At 41.0% G+C, this 20,508-nt stretch overlaps 1 protein-coding gene across 1 annotated transcript in view; it reads right to left on the reverse strand.

The window, feature by feature from the left end:
* Nucleotides 1-1,408: 1,408 nt before the first annotated feature.
* LOC141264725 (focal adhesion kinase 1-like) overlaps nt 1,409-20,508 on the reverse strand; it is a 128,025-nt gene continuing 108,925 nt past the window's right edge. Inside the window, exon 6 of the mRNA XM_073676985.1 lies at nt 1,409-1,504. Coding sequence (XP_073533086.1) covers nt 1,409-1,504 — 96 coding nt within the window. The remainder of the gene's footprint in view (nt 1,505-20,508) is intronic.

The raw sequence follows: 20,508 nt of genomic DNA on the forward strand, positions 1-20,508 counted from the left end.
AAGACTCCAATGTGTTAGGAGGGCCTTTCCAAAGACAGAACACATCGTCTATATATCTGATCCATGAGATGGCGTAATTTTGAAAGAGGTTATTGGTATATACAAATTCATGTTCAAACGCATCCATGTAACCATTGGCGTAGCCCGGGGCTACATTCGACCCCATCGCGGTACCTCTTATTTGTAGGAAGAATTGGTCTCCACACAAGAAGTAGTTCTCATAGAGAACCACGGAGAGAAGTTTCATGCATAGTTGTTTACTATTCTCACTGTAATTCGAGGAAGATAACATTAGATTCACTGCTTTAAGGCCTAGTTCATGGTCAATCGAGGTGTATAAATTTTTGACGTCCAGAGTAATGAGTCGAATCTCTGGGGCGATCCCCGTTAGTTTACCTATGCTTTTGATGAAACTGTTTGTGTCCAGGACAAATGAGCGCATTGTTTTGACGAAGGGGGTTAAGATTTTTTCAAGAAAAACAGATAAGGGGGAAAGGACGGAATCGGTTGATGCAACAATAGGACGGCCCGGTGGATTTATTAATGATTTATGAATTTTAGGTAAGGTATAAAAAACTGGTGTAACCTGATGTGGATTGTTAAGAAAATTTACTGTCTTCTGGTCTATTGTATGTAGGTCAAGATATTTTGCTGTAATTTGTGCAATTCTCTTACTGATCCTAAATACAGGATCATGTGGAATTTTTTTTCGAAGTATCCTGATCTGAAAGTTGTCTTGTGATTTCCTGGAGATAATCAGTGTAATCCATAACAACAATTGAACCCCCTTTATCAGCTGCTTTGATGATAATTGATTTGTTATTTTTAAGTCACAAAATTGCTTGTTTGTCTAGTTGGCTCATATTGTTCACAGTGGGTATTAGGCCTCTAGCTTGTAGTAATAGGAAACTGTTTGTGTCCCTCTGGACTAGTTCAATGTAGGACTCAACAGCGTCCTACATCAACTACAAAAAATGTCCGACTGCTGTGCTGCCAACAAGGGTTTTGCCACCAAGTATTAAGTGTTGTTTGCCAGAGGGATCAAATACTTATTTCTCACTGCAAAATGCAAATAAATGTATCTAATTTATACAATGTGATTTTCTTGATTTTTTTTTTTGATATTTTATCTCTCAATGTTAAAATTAACCTACCCTTAAAATTATAGACTGTTCATGTCTTTGTCAGTGGGCAAACTTACAAAAAACAGCAAGGGATCAAATACTTATTTCCCCCACTGTATAGTGATTGCCTTACAGGAGGTTAACCTCTTAGATGCCGCCGGCACTAATGACCATGTATCTAAGGGACTAACCCTCAATAGCTGGAATAACAGGTAGGTGATAGCTGTGTATGATGCCGGGTCTGATAATAATGATCTGTTCGTTAGCAGTCGGTGCCGCCATTATCAGGTCATGCCAATCATCTCTGTTATCGATCCTCCTCCAGTTCTCCGGATGCTATCAGGCTTCTTGTTAATGATATTGAGTGCTATCATTAATCGCTAATAGTAAACCAATTAAGTAGAATAATCCCGTAATTATCCTTTTATCGTGCTGTGCATCGTTGACTCATGGGGATAATCTGAGTTTTGGCCTGGACACTTCTCCAACGCTATACGTGGTTTTATTCAATTTGAAGAGTTTGATTTTAGACCTCGAACAAATCGTATTATAGGAAATCACCCGAGATGGATGTCTCTTGTGTGTGGTAATCCCAGATGAAACCTCACATATTATGGGATTATAGTCCTCTATTACATAAAGACCAGAACGACCCTATGAACACAACACAAAGCAGATACAATAGATGAAGGCGGTAATCAAGATTTCACTGGATGGCCGCCATCTCTGCATCACTGGAGGAATTGTTGATAAGTATCTACAGTGGGATGAGAAGACGGCTTCATGGCATTATAGAGTATTACAGGTGATATTGTGGTTCTATATGTTACAGTACGTTGTACATGAAATGTAATGGCCAGACGGGTGATTTTCATCCCAGATGAGCAAGAGTTGGAGCAAGTCTTCATCGCTATACAGTAATTGGTGACAGGTCTTTATCTCTCTATAGTAATTGGTGACAGGTCTTTATCCCTCTATAGTAAGTGGTGGCAGGTCTTTATCTCTCTATAGTAAGTGGTGACAGGTCTTTATCTCTCTATAGTAAGTGGTGACAGGTCTTTATCCCTCTATAGTAAGTGGTGACAGGTCTTTATCTCTCTATAGTAAGTGGTGACAGGTCTTTATCTCTCTATAGTAAGTGGTGACAGGTCTTTATCTCTCTATAGTAAGTGGTGACAGGTCTATATCTCTCTATAGTAAGTGGTGACAGGTCTTTATCCCTCTATAGTAAGTGGTGACAGGTCTTTATCTCTCTATAGTAAGTGGTGACAGGTCTTTATCCCTCTATAGTAAGTGGTGACAGGTCTTTATCTCTCTATAGTAAGTGGTGACAGGTCTTTATCCCTCTATAGTAAGTGGTGACAGGTCTTTATCTCTCTATAGTAAGTGGTGACAGGTCTTTATCTCTCTATAGTAAGTGGTGACAGGTCTTTATCTCTCTATAGTAAGTGGTGGCAGGTCTTTATCTCTCTATAGTAAGTGGTGACAGGTCTTTATCTCTCTATAGTAAGTGGTGACAGGTCTTTATCTCTCTATAGTAAGTGGTGACTGGTCTTTATCTCTCTATAGTAAGTGGTGACAGGTCTTTATCTCTCTACAGTAAGTGGTGACAGGTCTTTATCTCTCTATAGTAAGTGGTGACAGGTCTTTATCTCTCTATAGTAAGTGGGGACAGGTCTTTATCTCTCTACAGTAAGTGGTGACAGGTCTTTATCTCTCTATAGTAAGTGGTGACAGGTCTTTATCTCTCTATAGTAAGTGGTGACAGGTCTTTATCTCTCTACAGTAAGTGGTGACAGGTCTTTATCTCTCTATAGTAAGTGGGGACAGGTCTTTATCTCTCTACAGTAAGTGGTGGCAGGTCTTTATCTCTCTATAGTAAGTGGTGGCAGGTCTTTATCTCTCTCTATAGTAAGTGGTGACAGGTCTTTATCCCTCTATAGTAAGTGGTGGCAGGTCTTTATCTCTCTATAGTAAGTGGTGACAGGTCTTTATCCCTCTCTATAGTAAGTGGTGACAGGTCTTTATCTCTCTATAGTAAGTGGTGACAGGTCTTTATCTCTCTATAGTAAGTGGTGACAGGTCTTTATCTCTCTATAGTAAGTGGTGACAGGTCTTTATCTCTCTATAGTAAGTGGTGACAGGTCTTTATCTCTCTACAGTAAGTGGTGACAGGTCTTTATCTCTCTATAGTAAGTGGGGACAGGTCTTTATCTCTCTACAGTAAGTGGTGGCAGGTCTTTATCTCTCTATAGTAAGTGGTGGCAGGTCTTTATCTCTCTCTATAGTAAGTGGTGACAGGTCTTTATCCCTCTATAGTAAGTGGGGACAGGTCTTTATCTCTCTACAGTAAGTGGTGGCAGGTCTTTATCTCTCTATAGTAAGTGGTGACAGGTCTTTATCTCTCTATAGTAAGTGGTGGCAGGTCTTTATCTCTCTATAGTAAGTGGTGACAGGTCTTTATCTCTCTATAGTAAGTGGTGACAGGTCTTTATCCCTCTATAGTAAGTGGTGACAGGTCTTTATCTCTCTATAGTAAGTGGTGACAGGTCTTTATCTCTCTATAGTAAGTGGTGACAGGTCTTTATCTCTCTATAGTAAGTGGTGACAGGTCTATATCTCTCTATAGTAAGTGGTGACAGGTCTTTATCCCTCTATAGTAAGTGGTGACAGGTCTTTATCTCTCTATAGTAAGTGGTGACAGGTCTTTATCCCTCTATAGTAAGTGGTGACAGGTCTTTATCTCTCTATAGTAAGTGGTGACAGGTCTTTATCCCTCTATAGTAAGTGGTGACAGGTCTTTATCTCTCTATAGTAAGTGGTGACAGGTCTTTATCTCTCTATAGTAAGTGGTGACAGGTCTTTATCTCTCTATAGTAAGTGGTGGCAGGTCTTTATCTCTCTATAGTAAGTGGTGACAGGTCTTTATCTCTCTATAGTAAGTGGTGACAGGTCTTTATCTCTCTATAGTAAGTGGTGACTGGTCTTTATCTCTCTATAGTAAGTGGTGACAGGTCTTTATCTCTCTACAGTAAGTGGTGACAGGTCTTTATCTCTCTATAGTAAGTGGTGACAGGTCTTTATCTCTCTATAGTAAGTGGGGACAGGTCTTTATCTCTCTACAGTAAGTGGTGACAGGTCTTTATCTCTCTATAGTAAGTGGTGACAGGTCTTTATCTCTCTATAGTAAGTGGTGACAGGTCTTTATCTCTCTACAGTAAGTGGTGACAGGTCTTTATCTCTCTATAGTAAGTGGGGACAGGTCTTTATCTCTCTACAGTAAGTGGTGGCAGGTCTTTATCTCTCTATAGTAAGTGGTGGCAGGTCTTTATCTCTCTCTATAGTAAGTGGTGACAGGTCTTTATCCCTCTATAGTAAGTGGTGGCAGGTCTTTATCTCTCTATAGTAAGTGGTGACAGGTCTTTATCCCTCTCTATAGTAAGTGGTGACAGGTCTTTATCTCTCTATAGTAAGTGGTGACAGGTCTTTATCTCTCTATAGTAAGTGGTGACAGGTCTTTATCTCTCTATAGTAAGTGGTGACAGGTCTTTATCTCTCTATAGTAAGTGGTGACAGGTCTTTATCTCTCTACAGTAAGTGGTGACAGGTCTTTATCTCTCTATAGTAAGTGGGGACAGGTCTTTATCTCTCTACAGTAAGTGGTGGCAGGTCTTTATCTCTCTATAGTAAGTGGTGACAGGTCTTTATCCCTCTCTATAGTAAGTGGTGACAGATCTTTATCTCTCTACAGTAAGTGGTGACAGGTCTTTATCTCTCTATAGTAAGTGGTGACAGGTCGTTATCTCTCTATAGTAAGTGGTGGCAGGTCTTTATCTCTCTATAGTAAGTGGTGGCAGGTCTTTATCTCTCTCTATAGTAAGTGGTGACAGGTCTTTATCTCTCTCTATAGTAAGTGGTGACAGGTCTTTATCCCTCTATAGTAAGTGGGGGCCGGTCTTTATCTCTCTATAGTAAGTGGTGACAGGTCTTTATCTCTCTCTATAGTAAGTGGTGACAGGTCTTTATCTCTCTCTATAGTAAGTGGTGACAGGTCTTTATCCCTCTATAGTAAGTGGGGGCCGGTCTTTATCTCTCTATAGTAAGTGGGGACAGGTCTTTATCTCTCTACAGTAAGTGGTGGCAGGTCTTTATCTCTCTATAGTAAGTGGTGACAGGTCTTTATCCCTCTCTATAGTAAGTGGTGACAGGTCTTTATCTCTCTATAGTAAGTGGTGACAGGTCTTTATCTCTCTATAGTAAGTGGGGACAGGTCTTTATCTCTCTATAGTAAGTGGTGGCAGGTCTTTATCTCTCTATAGTAAGTGGTGACAGGTCTTTATCTCTCTATAGTAAGTGGTGACGGGTCTTTATCTCTCTATAGTAAGTGGTGACAGGTCTTTATCTCTCTACAGTAAGTGGGGACAGGTCTTTATCTCTCTACAGTAAGTGGTGACAGGTCTTTATCTCTCTCTATAGTAAGTGGTGACAGGTCTTTATCTCTCTCTATAGTAAGTGGTGACAGGTCTTTATCCCTCTATAGTAAGTGGTGACAGGTCTTTATCTCTCTATAGTAAGTGGTGACAGGTCTTTATCTCTCTATAGTAAGTGGTGACGGGTCTTTATCTCTCTATAGTAAGTGGTGACAGGTCTTTATCTCTCTATAGTAAGTGGTGGCAGGTCTTTATCTCTCTACAGTAAGTGGTGACAGGTCTTTATCCCTCTATAGTAAGTGGTGACAGGTCTTTATCTCTCTATAGTAAGTGGTGACAGGTCTTTATCTCTCTATAGTAAGTGGTGACAGGTCTTTATCTCTCTATAGTAAGTGGTGGCAGGTCTTTATCTCTCTATAGTAAGTGGTGGCAGGTCTTTATCTCTCTATAGTAAGTGGTGGCAGGTCTTTATCTCTCTACAGTAAGTGGTGACAGGTCTTTATCTCTCTATAGTAAGTGGTGGCAGGTCTTTATCTCTCTATAGTAAGTGGTGACAGGTCTTTATCTCTCTATAGTAAGTGGTGACAGGTCTTTATCTCTCTATAGTAAGTGGTGACAGGTCTTTATCTCTCTATAGTAAGTGGTGACAGGTCTTTATCTCTCTACAGTAAGTGGTGGCAGGTCTTTATCTCTCTATAGTAAGTGGTGACAGGTCTTTATCCCTCTATAGTAAGTGGTGACAGGTCTTTATCTCTCTATAGTAAGTGGTGACAGGTCTTTATCTCTCTATAGTAAGTGGTGACAGGTCTTTATCTCTCTATAGTAAGTGGTGACAGGTCTTTATCTCTCTACAGTAAGTGGTGGCAGGTCTTTATCTCTCTATAGTAAGTGGTGACAGGTCTTTATCCCTCTATAGTAAGTGGTGACAGGTCTTTATCTCTCTATAGTAAGTGGTGACAGGTCTTTATCTCTCTATAGTAAGTGGTGGCAGGTCTTTATCTCTCTACAGTAAGTGGTGACAGGTCTTTATCTCTCTATAGTAAGTGGTGGCAGGTCTTTATCTCTCTATAGTAAGTGGTGACAGGTCTTTATCTCTCTATAGTAAGTGGTGACAGGTCTTTATCTCTCTATAGTAAGTGGTGGCAGGTCTTTATCTCTCTATAGTAAGTGGTGACAGGTCTTTATCTCTCTACAGTAAGTGGTGACGGGTCTTTATCTCTCTATAGTAAGTGGTGGCAGGTCTTTATCTCTCTACAGTAAGTGGTGACAGGTCTTTATCTCTCTACAGTAAGTGGTGACAGGTCTGTATCCCTCTATAGTAAGTGGTGACAGGTCTTTATCTCTCTATAGTAAGTGGTGGCAGGTCTTTATCTCTCTATAGTAAGTGGTGACAGGTCTTTATCTCTCTACAGTAAGTGGTGACAGGTCTTTATCTCTCTACAGTAAGTGGTGACAGGTCTGTATCCCTCTATAGTAAGTGGTGGCAGGTCTTTATCTCTCTATAGTAAGTGGTGACAGGTCTTTATCTCTCTACAGTAAGTGGTGACAGGTCTTTATCTCTCTATAGTAAGTGGTGACAGGTCTTTATCTGTCTACAGTAAGTGGTGACAGGTCTTTATCTCTCTATAGTAAGTGGTGACAGGTCTTTATCTGTCTACAGTAAGTGGTGACAGGTCTTTATCTCTCTACAGTAAGTGGTGACAGGTCTTTATCTCTCTATAGTAAGTGGTGACAGGTCTTTATCTGTCTACAGTAAGTGGTGACAGGTCTTTATCCCTCTATAGTAAGTGGTGACAGGTCTTTATCTCTCTATAGTAAGTGGTGACAGGTCTGTATCCCTCTATAGTAAGTGGTGACAGGTCTTTATCTCTCTACAGGAAGTGGTGACAGGTCTTTATCTCTCTACAGTAAGTGGGGGCAGGTCTTTATCTCTCTATAGTAAGTGGTGACAGGTCTTTATCTCTCTATAGTAAGTGGTGACAGGTCTTTATCTCTCTATAGTAAGTGGTGACAGGTCTTTATCTCTCTATAGTAAGTGGTGACAGGTCTTTATCTCTCTATAGTAAGTGGTGACAGGTCTTTATCTCTCTATAGTAAGTGGTGGCAGGTCTGTATCTCTCTATAGTAAGTGGTGACAGGTCTTTATCTCTCTACAGTAAGTGGGGGCAGGTCTTTATCTCTCTATAGTAAGTGGTGACAGGTCTTTATCTCTCTACAGTAAGTGGTGGCAGGTCTTTATCTCTCTATAGTAAGTGGTGACAGGTCTTTATCTCTCTATAGTAAGTGGTGACAGGTCTTTATCTCTCTATAGTAAGTGGTGACAGGTCTTTATCTCTCTATAGTAAGTGGTGACAGGTCTTTATCTCTCTATAGTAAGTGGTGACAGGTCTTTATCTCTCTATAGTAAGTGGTGACAGGTCTTTATCTCTCTATAGTAAGTGGTGACAGGTCTTTATCTCTCTATAGTAAGTGGTGGCAGGTCTTTATCTCTCTATAGTAAGTGGTGACAGGTCTTTATCTCTCTATAGTAAGTGGTGACAGGTCTTTATCTCTCTATAGTAAGTGGTGACAGGTCTTTATCTCTCTATAGTAAGTGGTGACAGGTCTTTATCTCTCTATAGTAAGTGGTGACAGGTCTTTATCTCTCTATAGTAAGTGGTGACAGGTCTTTATCCCTCTATAGTAAGTGGTGACAGGTCTTTATCTCTCTACAGTAAGTGGTGACAGGTCTTTATCTCTCTATAGTAAGTGGTGACAGGTCTTTATCTCTCTACAGTAAGTGGTGACAGGTCTTTATCTCTCTATAGTAAGTGGTGACAGGTCTTTATCTCTCTATAGTAAGTGGTGACAGGTCTTTATCTCTCTATAGTAAGTGGTGACAGGTCTTTATCTCTCTACAGTAAGTGGGGGCAGGTCTTTATCTCTCTATAGTAAGTGGTGACAGGTCTTTATCTCTCTATAGTAAGTGGTGACAGGTCTTTTTCTCTCTACAGTAAGTGGGGGCAGGTCTTTATCTCTCTATAGTAAGTGGTGACAGGTCTTTATCTCTCTATAGTAAGTGGTGACAGGTCTTTATCCCTCTATAGTAAGTGGTGACAGGTCTTTATCTCTCTATAGTAAGTGGTGACAGGTCTTTATCTCTCTATAGTAAGTGGTGACAGGTCTTTATCTCTCTATAGTAAGTGGTGGCAGGTCTTTATCTCTCTATAGTAAGTGGTGGCAGGTCTTTATCTCTCTATAGTAAGTGGTGACAGGTCTTTATCTCTCTATAGTAAGTGGTGACAGGTCTTTATCTCTCTACAGTAAGTGGTGACGGGTCTTTATCTCTCTATAGTAAGTGGTGGCAGGTCTTTATCTCTCTACAGTAAGTGGTGACAGGTCTTTATCTCTCTACAGTAAGTGGTGACAGGTCTTTATCTCTCTACAGTAAGTGGTGACGGGTCTTTATCTCTCTATAGTAAGTGGTGGCAGGTCTTTATCTCTCTACAGTAAGTGGTGACAGGTCTGTATCCCTCTATAGTAAGTGGTGGCAGGTCCTTATCTCTCTATAGTAAGTGGTGACAGGTCTTTATCTCTCTATAGTAAGTGGTGACAGGTCTTTATCTCTCTATAGTAAGTGGTGGCAGGTCTGTATCCCTCTATAGTAAGTGGTGACAGGTCCTTATCTCTCTATAGTAAGTGGTGACAGGTCTTTATCTCTCTATAGTAAGTGGTGGCAGGTCTTTATCTCTCTATAGTAAGTGGTGACAGGTCTTTATCTCTCTACAGTAAGTGGTGACAGGTCTTTATCTCTCTACAGTAAGTGGTGACAGGTCTTTATCTCTCTATAGTAAGTGGTGACAGGTCTTTATCTCTCTACAGTAAGTGGTGACAGGTCTGTATCCCTCTATAGTAAGTGGTGACAGGTCTTTATCTCTCTATAGTAAGTGGTGACAGGTCTGTATCCCTCTATAGTAAGTGGTGACAGGTCTTTATCTCTCTACAGGAAGTGGTGACAGGTCTTTATCTCTCTACAGTAAGTGGTGACAGGTCTGTATCTCTCTATAGTAAGTGGTGACAGGTCTTTATCTCTCTACAGTAAGTGGTGGCAGGTCTTTATCTCTCTATAGTAAGTGGTGACAGGTCTTTATCCCTCTATAGTAAGTGGTGACAGGTCTTTATCTCTCTATAGTAAGTGGTGACAGGTCTTTATCTCTCTATAGTAAGTGGTGACAGGTCTTTATCTCTCTATAGTAAGTGGTGACAGGTCTTTATCTCTCTATAGTAAGTGGTGACAGGTCTTTATCTCTCTATAGTAAGTGGTGACAGGTCTTTATCTCTCTATAGTAAGTGGTGGCAGGTCTTCATCTCTCTATAGTAAGTGGTGGCAGGTCTTCATCTCTCTATAGTAAGTGGTGGCAGGTCTTTATCTCTCTATAGTAAGTGGTGACAGGTCTTTATCTCTCTACAGTAAGTGGTGACAGGTCTTTATCCCTCTATAGTAAGTGGTGGCAGGTCTTTATCTCTCTATAGTAAGTGGTGGCAGGTCTTCATCTCTCTATAGTAAGTGGTGGCAGGTCTTTATCTCTCTATAGTAAGTGGTGACAGGTCTTTATCTCTCTACAGTAAGTGGTGACAGGTCTTTATCTCTCTATAGTAAGTGGTGGCAGGTCTTTATCTCTCTACAGTAAGTGGTGGCAGGTCTTTATCTCTCTCTATAGTAAGTGGTGACAAGTCTTTATCTCTCTATAGTAAGTGGTGACAGGTCTTTATCTCTCTATAGTAAGTGGTGGCAGGTCTTTATCTCTCTATAGTAAGTGGTGGCAGGTCTTTATCTCTCTATAGTAAGTGGTGGCAGGTCTTTATCTCTCTATAGTAAGTGGTGACAGGTCTTTATCTCTCTATAGTAAGTGGTGACAGGTCTTTATCTCTCTACAGTAAGTGGTGACAGGTCTTTATCTCTCTATAGTAAGTGGTGACAGGTCTTTATCTCTCTACAGTAAGTGGGGGCAGGTCTTTATCTCTCTATAGTAAGTGGTGACAGGTCTTTATCTCTCTACAGTAAGTGGTGACAGGTCTTTATCTCTCTATAGTAAGTGGTGGCAGGTCTTTATCTCTCTACAGTAAGTGGGGGCAGGTCTTTATCTCTCTATAGTAAGTGGTGACAGGTCTTTATCTCTCTATAGTAAGTGGTGGCAGGTCTTTATCTCTCTATAGTAAGTGGGGGCAGGTCTTTATCTCTCTATAGTAAGTGGTGACAGGTCTTTATCTCTCTACAGTAAGTGGTGACAGGTCTTTATCTCTCTATAGTAAGTGGTGACAGGTCTTTATCTCTCTATAGTAAGTGGTGACAGGTCTTTATCTCTCTGCAGTAAGTGGTGACAGGTCTTTATCTCTCTATACTAAGTGGTGACAGGTCTTTATCTCTCTATAGTAAGTGGTGGCAGGTCTTTATCTCTCTATAGTAAGTGGTGGCAGGTCTTTATCTCTCTCTATAGTAAGTGGTGGCAGGTCTTTATCTCTCTATACTAAGTGGTGACAGGTCTTTATCTCTCTATAGTAAGTGGTGGCAGGTCTTTATCTCTCTATAGTAAGTGGTGACAGGTCTTTATCTCTCTATAGTAAGTGGTGACAGGTCTTTATCTCTCTATACTAAGTGGTGACAGGTCTTTATCTCTCTATAGTAAGTGGTGGCAGGTCTTTATCTCTCTCTATAGTAAGTGGTGGCAGGTCTTTATCTCTCTATACTAAGTGGTGACAGGTCTTTATCTCTCTATAGTAAGTGGTGGCAGGTCTTTATCTCTCTATAGTAAGTGGTGGCAGGTCTTTATCTCTCTCTATAGTAAGTGGTGGCAGGTCTTTATCTCTCTATAGTAAGTGGTGACAGGTCTTTATCTCTCTATAGTAAGTGGTGGCAGGTCTTTATCTCTCTCTATAGTAAGTGGTGGCAGGTCTTTATCTCTCTATACTAAGTGGTGACAGGTCTTTATCTCTCTATAGTAAGTGGTGGCAGGTCTTTATCTCTCTATACTAAGTGGTGACAGGTCTTTATCTCTCTATAGTAAGTGGTGGCAGGTCTTTATCTCTCTATAGTAAGTGGTGACAGGTCTTTATCTCTCTATAGTAAGTGGTGACAGGTCTTTATCTCTCTATAGTAAGTGGTGACAGGTCTTTATCTCTCTATAGTAAGTGGTGGCAGGTCTTTATCTCTCTATAGTAAGTGGTGACAGGTCTTTATCTCTCTATACTAAGTGGTGACAGGTCTTTATCTCTCTATAGTAAGTGGTGGCAGGTCTTTATCTCTCTATAGTAAGTGGTGACAGGTCTTTATCTCTCTATACTAAGTGGTGACAGGTCTTTATCTCTCTATAGTAAGTGGTGGCAGGTCTTTATCTCTCTATAGTAAGTGGTGGCAGGTCTTTATCTCTCTCTATAGTAAGTGGTGACAGGTCTTTATCTCTCTATAGTAAGTGGTGACAGGTCTTTATCTCTCTATAGTAAGTGGTGGCAGGTCTTTATCTCTGTACAGTAAGTGGTGACAGGTCTTTATCTCTCTATAGTAAGTGGTAGCAGGTCTTTATCTCTCTCTATAGTAAGTGGTGGCAGGTCTATATCTCTCTATAGTAAGTGGTGACAGGTCTTTATCTCTCTACAGTAAGTGGTGGCAGGTCTTTATCTCTCTATAGTAAGTGGTGGCAGGTCTTTATCTCTCTATAGTAAGTGGTGGCAGGTCTTTATCTCTCTACAGTAAGTGGTGGCAGGTCTTTATCTCTCTACAGTAAGTGGTGACAGGTCTTCATCTCTCTACAGTAAGTGGTGACAGGTCTTCATCTCTCTACAGTAAGTGGTGACAGGTCTTTATCTCTCTACAGTAAGTGGTGGCAGGTCTTTATCTCTCTACAGTAAGTGGTGGCAGGTCTTTATCTCTCTACAGTAAGTGGTGACAGGTCTTTATCTCTCTACAGTAAGTGGTGACAGGTCTTTATCTCTCTACAGTAAGTGGTGACAGGTCTTTATCTCTCTGCAGTAAGTGGTGACAGGTCTTTATCTCTCTATAGTAAGTGGTGACAGGTCTTTATCTCTCTATAGTAAGTGGTGGCAGGTCTTTATCTCTCTATAGTAAGTGGTGACAGGTCTTTATCTCTCTATAGTAAGTGGTGACAGGTCTTTATCTCTCTATAGTAAGTGGTGACAGGTCTTTATCTCTCTATAGTAAGTGGTGACAGGTCTTTATCTCTCTATAGTAAGTGGTGACAGGTCTTTATCTCTCTACAGTAAGTGGTGACAGGTCTTTATCTCTCTACAGTAAGTGGTGACAGGTCTTTATCTCTCTATAGTAAGTGGTGGCAGGTCTTTATCTCTCTATAGTAAGTGGTGACAGGTCTTTATCTCTCTACAGTAAGTGGTGACAGGTCTTTATCTCTCTATAGTAAGTGGTGGCAGGTCTTTATCTCTCTATAGTAAGTGGTGACAGGTCTTTATCTCTCTATAGTAAGTGGTGACAGGTCTTTATCTCTCTACAGTAAGTGGTGACAGGTCTTTATCTCTCTATAGTAAGTGGTGACAGGTCTTTATCTCTCTACAGTAAGTGGTGACAGGTCTTTATCTCTCTACAGTAAGTGGTGACAGGTCTTTATCTCTCTGCAGTAAGTGGTGACAGGTCTTTATCTCTCTATAGTAAGTGGTGACAGGTCTTTATCTCTCTATAGTAAGTGGTGACAGGTCTTTATCTCTCTATAGTAAGTGGTGACAGGTCTTTATCTCTCTACAGTAAGTGGTGACAGGTCTTTATCTCTCTACAGTAAGTGGTGACAGGTCTTTATCTCTCTGCAGTAAGTGGTGACAGGTCTTTATCTCTCTATAGTAAGTGGTGACAGGTCTTTATCTCTCTATAGTAAGTGGTGACAGGTCTTTATCTCTCTACAGTAAGTGGTGACAGGTCTTTATCTCTCTACAGTAAGTGGTGACAGGTCTTTATCTCTCTATAGTAAGTGGTGACAGGTCTTTATCTCTCTACAGTAAGTGGTGACAGGTCTTTATCTCTCTACAGTAAGTGGTGACAGGTCTTTATCTCTCTACAGTAAGTGGTGACAGGTCTTTATCTCTCTATAGTAAGTGGTGGCAGGTCTTTATCTCTCTATAGTAAGTGGTGACAGGTCTTTATCTCTCTACAGTAAGTGGTGACAGGTCTTTATCTCTCTACAGTAAGTGGTGACAGGTCTTTATCTCTCTACAGTAAGTGGTGACAGGTCTTTATCTCTCTATAGTAAGTGGTGGCAGGTCTTTATCTCTCTATAGTAAGTGGTGACAGGTCTTTATCTCTCTACAGTAAGTGGTGACAGGTCTTTATCTCTCTATAGTAAGTGGTGGCAGGTCTTTATCTCTCTATAGTAAGTGGTGACAGGTCTTTATCTCTCTATAGTAAGTGGTGACAGGTCTTTATCTCTCTACAGTAAGTGGTGACAGGTCTTTATCTCTCTATAGTAAGTGGTGACAGGTCTTTATCTCTCTATAGTAAGTGGTGACAGGTCTTTATCCCTCTATAGTAAGTGGTGACAGGTCTTTATCCCTCTATAGTAAGTGGTGGCAGGTCTTTATCTCTCTACAGTAAGTGGTGGCAGGTCTTTATCTCTCTATAGTAAGTGGTGACAGGTCTTTATCTCTCTACAGTAAGTGGTGACGGGTCTTTATCTCTCTATAGTAAGTGGTGACGGGTCTTTATCTCTCTATAGTAAGTGGTGACAGGTCTTTATCTCTCTATAGTAAGTGGTGACGGGTCTTTATCTCTCTATAGTAAGTGGTGACAGGTCTTTACCTCTCTATAGTAAGTGGTGACAGGTCTTTATCCCTCTATAGTAAGTGGTGGCAGGTCTTTATCTCTCTACAGTAAGTGGTGACAGGTCTTTATCTCTCTATAGTAAGTGGTGACAGGTCTTTATCTCTCTATAGTAAGTGGTGACAGGTCTTTATCTCTCTACAGTAAGTGGTGACAGGTCTTTATCTCTCTACAGTAAGTGGTGACAGGTCTTTATCTCTCTACAGTAAGTGGTGGCAGGTCTTTATCTCTCTATAGTAAGTGGTGACAGGTCTTTATCTCTCTACAGTAAGTGGTGGCAGGTCTTTATCTCTCTACAGTAAGTGGTGGCAGGTCTTTATCTCTCTATAGTAAGTGGTGGCAGGTCTTTATCTCTCTACAGTAAGTGGTGACAGGTCTTTATCTCTCTACAGTAAGTGGTGACAGGTCTTTATCTCACTATAGTAAGTGGTGACAGGTATTTATCTCTCTACAGTAAGTGGTGACAGGTCTTTATCTCTCTACAGTAAGTGGTGACAGGTCTTTATCTCTTTACAGTAAGTGGTGGCAGGTCTTTATCTCTCTACAGTAAGTGGTGACAGGTCTATATCTCTCTACAGTAAGTGGTGGCAGGTCTTTATCTCTCTGCAGTAAGTGGTGACAGGTCTTTATCTCTCTACAGTAAGTGGTGACAGGTCTTTATCTCTCTACAGTAAGTGGTGACAGGTCTTTATCTCACTATAGTAAGTGGTGACAGGTATTTATCTCTCTACAGTAAGTGGTGACAGGTCTTTATCTCTCTACAGTAAGTGGTGACAGGTCTTTATCTCTCTACAGTAAGTGGTGACAGGTCTTTATCTCACTATAGTAAGTGGTGACAGGTATTTATCTCTCTACAGTAAGTGGTGACAGGTCTTTATCTCTCTACAGTAAGTGGTGACAGGTCTATATCTCTCTACAGTAAGTGGTGGCAGGTCTTTATCTCTTTACAGTAAGTGGTGGCAGGTCTATATCTCTCTACAGTAAGTGGTGGCAGGTCTTTATCTCTCTGCAGTAAGTGGTGACAGGTCTTTATCTCTCTATAGTAAGTGGTGACAGGTCTTTATCTCTCTACAGTAAGTGGTGGCAGGTCTTTATCTCTCTGCAGTAAGTGGTGACAGGTCTTTATCTCTCTACAGTAAGTGGTGACAGGTCTTTATCTCTCTATAGTAAGTGGTGGCAGGTCTTTATCTCTCTATAGTAAGTGGTGGCAGGTGTTTATCTCTCTGCAGTAAGTGGTGACAGGTCTTTATCTCTCTATAGTAAGTGGTGACAGGTCTTTATCTCTCTGCAGTAAGTGGTGACAGGTCTTTATCTCTCTGCAGTAAGTGGTGACAGGTCTTTATCTCTCTACAGTAAGTGGTGGCAGGTCTTTATCTCTCTATAGTAAGTGGTGGCAAGTCTTTATCTCTCTACAGTAAGTGGTGGCAAGTCTTTATCTCTCTGCAGTAAGTGGTGACAGGTCTTTATCTCTCTATAGTAAGTGGTGGCAAGTCTTTATCTCTCTGCAGTAAGTGGTGACAGGTCTTTATCTCTCTACAGTAAGTGGTGGCAGGTCTTTATCTCTCTATAGTAAGTGGTGGCAAGTCTTTATCTCTCTACAGTAAGTGGTGACAGGTCTTTATCCCTCTATAGTAAGTGGTGACAGGTCTTTATCCCTCTATAGTAAGTTGTGGCAGGTCTTTATCTCTCTATAGTAAGTGGTGGCAAGTCTTTATCTCTCTACAGTAAGTGGTGACAGGTCTTTATCTCTCTATAGTAAGTGGTGACAGGTCTTTATCTCTCTGCAGTAAGTGGTGACAGGTCTTTATCTCTCTGCAGTAAGTGATGACAGGTCTTTATCTCTCTACAGTAAGTGGTGACAGGTCTTTATCTCTCTATAGTAAGTGGTGACAGGTCTTTATCCCTCTATAGTAAGTGGTGACGGGTCTTTATCTCTCTATAGTAAGTGGTGACAGGTCTTTATCTCTCTATAGTAAGTGGTGACAGGTCTTTATCTCTCTATAGTAAGTGGTGACGGGTCTTTATCTCTCTATAGTAAGTGGTGACAGGTCTTTATCTCTCTATAGTAAGTGGTGACAGGTCTTTATCCCTCTATAGTAAGTGGTGACAGGTCTTTACCTCTCTATAGTAAGTGGTGACAGGTCTTTATCCCTCTATAGTAAGTGGTGGCAGGTCTTTATCTCTCTATAGTAAGTGGTGACAGGTCTTTATCTCTCTATAGTAAGTGGTGACAGGTCTTTATCTCTCTATAGTAAGTGGTGACAGGTCTTTATCTCTCTATAGTAAGTGGTGACAGGTCTTTATCTCTCTATAGTAAGTGGTGACAGGTCTTTATCCCTCTATAGTAAGTGGTGACAGGTCTTTATCTCTCTACAGTAAGTGGTGACAGGTCTTTATCTCTCTACAGTAAGTGGTGGCAGGTCTATATCTCTCTATAGTAAGTGGTGGCAGGTCTTTATCTCTCTATAGTAAGTGGTGACAGGTCTTTATCTCTCTACAGTAAGTGGTGACAGGTCTTTATCTCTCTACAGTAAGTGGTGGCAGGTCTTTATCTCTCTACAGTAAGTGGTGACAGGTCTTTATCTCTCTACAGTAAGTGGTGACAGGTCTTTATCTCTCTACAGTAAGTGGTGACAGGTCTTTATCTCTCTACAGTAAGTGGTGACAGGTCTTTATCTCTCTATAGTAAGTGGTGACAGGTCTTTATCTCTCTACAGTAAGTGGTGACAGGTCTTTATCTCTCTACAGTAAGTGGTGGCAGGTCTATATCTCTCTATAGTAAGTGGTGGCAGGTCTTTATCTCTCTATAGTAAGTGGTGACAGGTCTTTATCTCTCTACAGTAAGTGGTGACAGGTCTTTATCTCTCTACAGTAAGTGGTGGCAGGTCTTTATCTCTCTACAGTAAGTGGTGACAGGTCTTTATCTCTCTACAGTAAGTGGTGGCAGGCCTTTATCTCTCTATAGTAAGTGGTGACAGGTCTTTATCTCTCTATAGTAAGTGGTGACAGGTCTATATCTCTCTATAGTAAGTGGTGGCAGGTCTTTATCTCTCTATAGTAAGTGGTGACAGGTCTTTATCTCTCTACAGTAAGTGGTGACAGGTCTTTATCTCACTATAGTAAGTGGTGACAGGTATTTATCTCTCTACAGTAAGTGGTGACAGGTCTTTATCTCTCTATAGTAAGTGGTGACAGGTCTTTATCTCTCTATAGTAAGTGGTGACAGGTCTTTATCTCTCTACAGTAAGTGGTGACAGGTCTTTATCTCTCTACAGTAAGTGGTGGCAGGTCTATATCTCTCTATAGTAAGTGGTGGCAGGTCTTTATCTCTCTATAGTAAGTGGTGACAGGTCTTTATCTCTCTACAGTAAGTGGTGGCAGGTCTTTATCTCTCTATAGTAAGTGGTGACAGGTCTTTATCTCTCTACAGTAAGTGGTGGCAGGTCTATATCTCTCTATAGTAAGTGGTGACAGGTCTTTATCTCTCTATAGTAAGTGGTGACAGGTCTATATCTCTCTATAGTAAGTGGTGGCAGGTCTTTATCTCTCTATAGTAAGTGGTGACAGGTCTTTATCTCTCTACAGTAAGTGGTGACAGGTCTTTATCTCACTATAGTAAGTGGTGACAGGTATTTATCTCTCTACAGTAAGTGGTGACAGGTCTTTATCTCTCTACAGTAAGTGGTGACAGGTCTTTATCTCTCTACAGTAAGTGGTGACAGGTCTATATCTCTCTACAGTAAGTGGTGGCAGGTCTTTATCTCTCTGCAGTAAGTGGTGACAGGTCTTTATCTCTCTACAGTAAGTGGTGACAGGTCTTTATCTCTCTACAGTAAGTGGTGACAGGTCTTTATCTCTCTATAGTAAGTGGTGGCAGGTCTTTATCTCTCTGCAGTAAGTGGTGACAGGTCTTTATCTCTCTACAGTAAGTGGTGGCAGGTCTTTATCTCTCTATAGTAAGTGGTGGCAAGTCTTTATCTCTCTACAGTAAGTGGTGGCAGGTCTTTATCTCTCTATAGTAAGTGGTGACAGGTCTTTATCTCTCTGCAGTAAGTGGTGACAGGTCTTTATCCCTCTATAGTAAGTGGTGACAGGTCTTTATCTCTCTACAGTAAGTGGTGGCAGGTCTTTATCCCTCTATAGTAAGTGGTGGCAGGTCTTTATCTCTCTATAGTAAGTGGTGACAGGTCTTTATCTCTCTACAGTAAGTGGTGGCAGGTCTTTATCCCTCTATAGTAAGTGGTGACAGGTCTTTATCTCTCTACAGTAAGTGGTGGCAGGTCTTTATCCCTCTATAGTAAGTGGTGACAGGTCTATATCTCTCTATAGTAAGTGGTGACAGGTCTTTATCTCTCTATAGTAAGTGGTGACAGGTCTATATCTCTCTATAGTAAGTGGTGACAGGTCTTTATCTCTCTATAGTAAGTGGTGACAGGTCTTTATCTCTCTATAGTAAGTGGTGACAGGTCTTTATCTCTCTGCAGTAAGTGATGACAGGTCTTTATCCCTCTATAGTAAGTGGTGACAGGTCTTTATCTCTCTATAGTAAGTGGTGGCAGGTCTTTATCTCTCTACAGTAAGTGGTGGCAGGTCTTTATCCCTCTATAGTAAGTGGTGGCAGGTCTTTATCTCTCTATAGTAAGTGGTGGCAGGTCTTTATCTCTCTATAGTAAGTGGTGACAGGTCTTTATCTCTCTGCAGTAAGTGATGACAGGTCTTTATCCCTCTATAGTAAGTGGTGACAGGTCTTTATCTCTCTATAGTAAGTGGTGACAGGTCTTTATCTCTCTATAGTAAGTGGTGACAGGTCTTTATCTCTCTATAGTAAGTGGTGACAGGTCTTTATCTCTCTATAGTAAGTGGTGACAGGTCTTTATCTCTCTATAGTAAGTGGTGGCAGGTCTTTATCTCTCTATAGTAAGTGGTGGCAGGTCTTTATCTCTCTACAGTAAGTGGTGACAGGTCTTTATCTCTCTATAGTAAGTGGTGGCAGGTCTTTATCTCTCTGCAGTAAGTGGTGACAGGTCTTTATCCCTCTATAGTAAGTGGTGACAGGTCTTTATCTCTCTACAGTAAGTGGTGACAGATCTTTATCTCTCTACAGTAAGTGGTGGCAGGTCTTTATCTCTCTATAGTAAGTGGTGACAGGTCTTTATCTCTCTATAGTAAGTGGTGACAGGTCTTTATCTCTCTCTATAGTAAGTGGTGACAGGTCTTTATCTCTCTACAGTAAGTGGTGGCAGGTCTTTATCTCTCTATAGTAAGTGGTGACAGGTCTTTATCTCTCTACAGTAAGTGGTGACAGGTCTTTATCTCTCTATAGTAAGTGGTGGCAGGTCTTTATCTCTCTATAGTAAGTGGTGACAGGTATTTATCTCTCTACAGTAAGTGGTGACAGGTCTTTATCTCTCTATAGTAAGTGGTGACAGGTCTTTATCTCTCTACAGTAAGTGGTGGCAGGTCTATATCTCTCTATAGTAAGTGGTGGCAGGTCTTTATCTCTCTATAGTAAGTGGTGACAGGTCTTTATCTCTCTACAGTAAGTGGTGACAGGTCTTTATCTCTCTACAGTAAGTGGTGACAGGTCTTTATCCCTCTACAGTAAGTGGTGACAGGTCTTTATCTCTCTGCAGTAAGTGGTGACAGGTCTTTATCTCTCTACAGTAAGTGGTGACAGGTCTTTATCCCTCTACAGTAAGTGGTGACAGGTCTTTATCTCTCTGCAGTAAGTGGTGACAGGTCTTTATCTCTCTACAGTAAGTGGTGGCAGGTCTTTATCCCTCTATAGTAAGTGGTGGCAGGTCTTTATCTCTCTATAGTAAGTGGTGACAGGTCTTTATCTCTCTACAGTAAGTGGTGACAGGTCTTTATCCCTCTACAGTAAGTGGTGACAGGTCTTTATCTCTCTACAGTAAGTGGTGACAGGTCTTTATCCCTCTACAGTAAGTGGTGACAGGTCTTTATCCCTCTATAGTAAGTGGTGACAGGTCTTTATCTCTCTATAGTAAGTGGTGACAGGTCTTTATCTCTCTACAGTAAGTGGTGACAGGTCTTTATCTCTCTGCAGTAAGTGGTGACAGGTCTTTATCTCTCTACAGTAAGTGGTGGCAGGTCTTTATCCCTCTATAGTAAGTGGTGG

This window comes from Phyllobates terribilis, unplaced genomic scaffold (assembly GCF_046119375.1).
Source record: "Phyllobates terribilis strain yellow unplaced genomic scaffold, ASM4611937v1 Scaffold_4__5_contigs__length_816908805, whole genome shotgun sequence".
NCBI classification, from domain to species: domain Eukaryota; kingdom Metazoa; phylum Chordata; class Amphibia; order Anura; family Dendrobatidae; genus Phyllobates; species Phyllobates terribilis.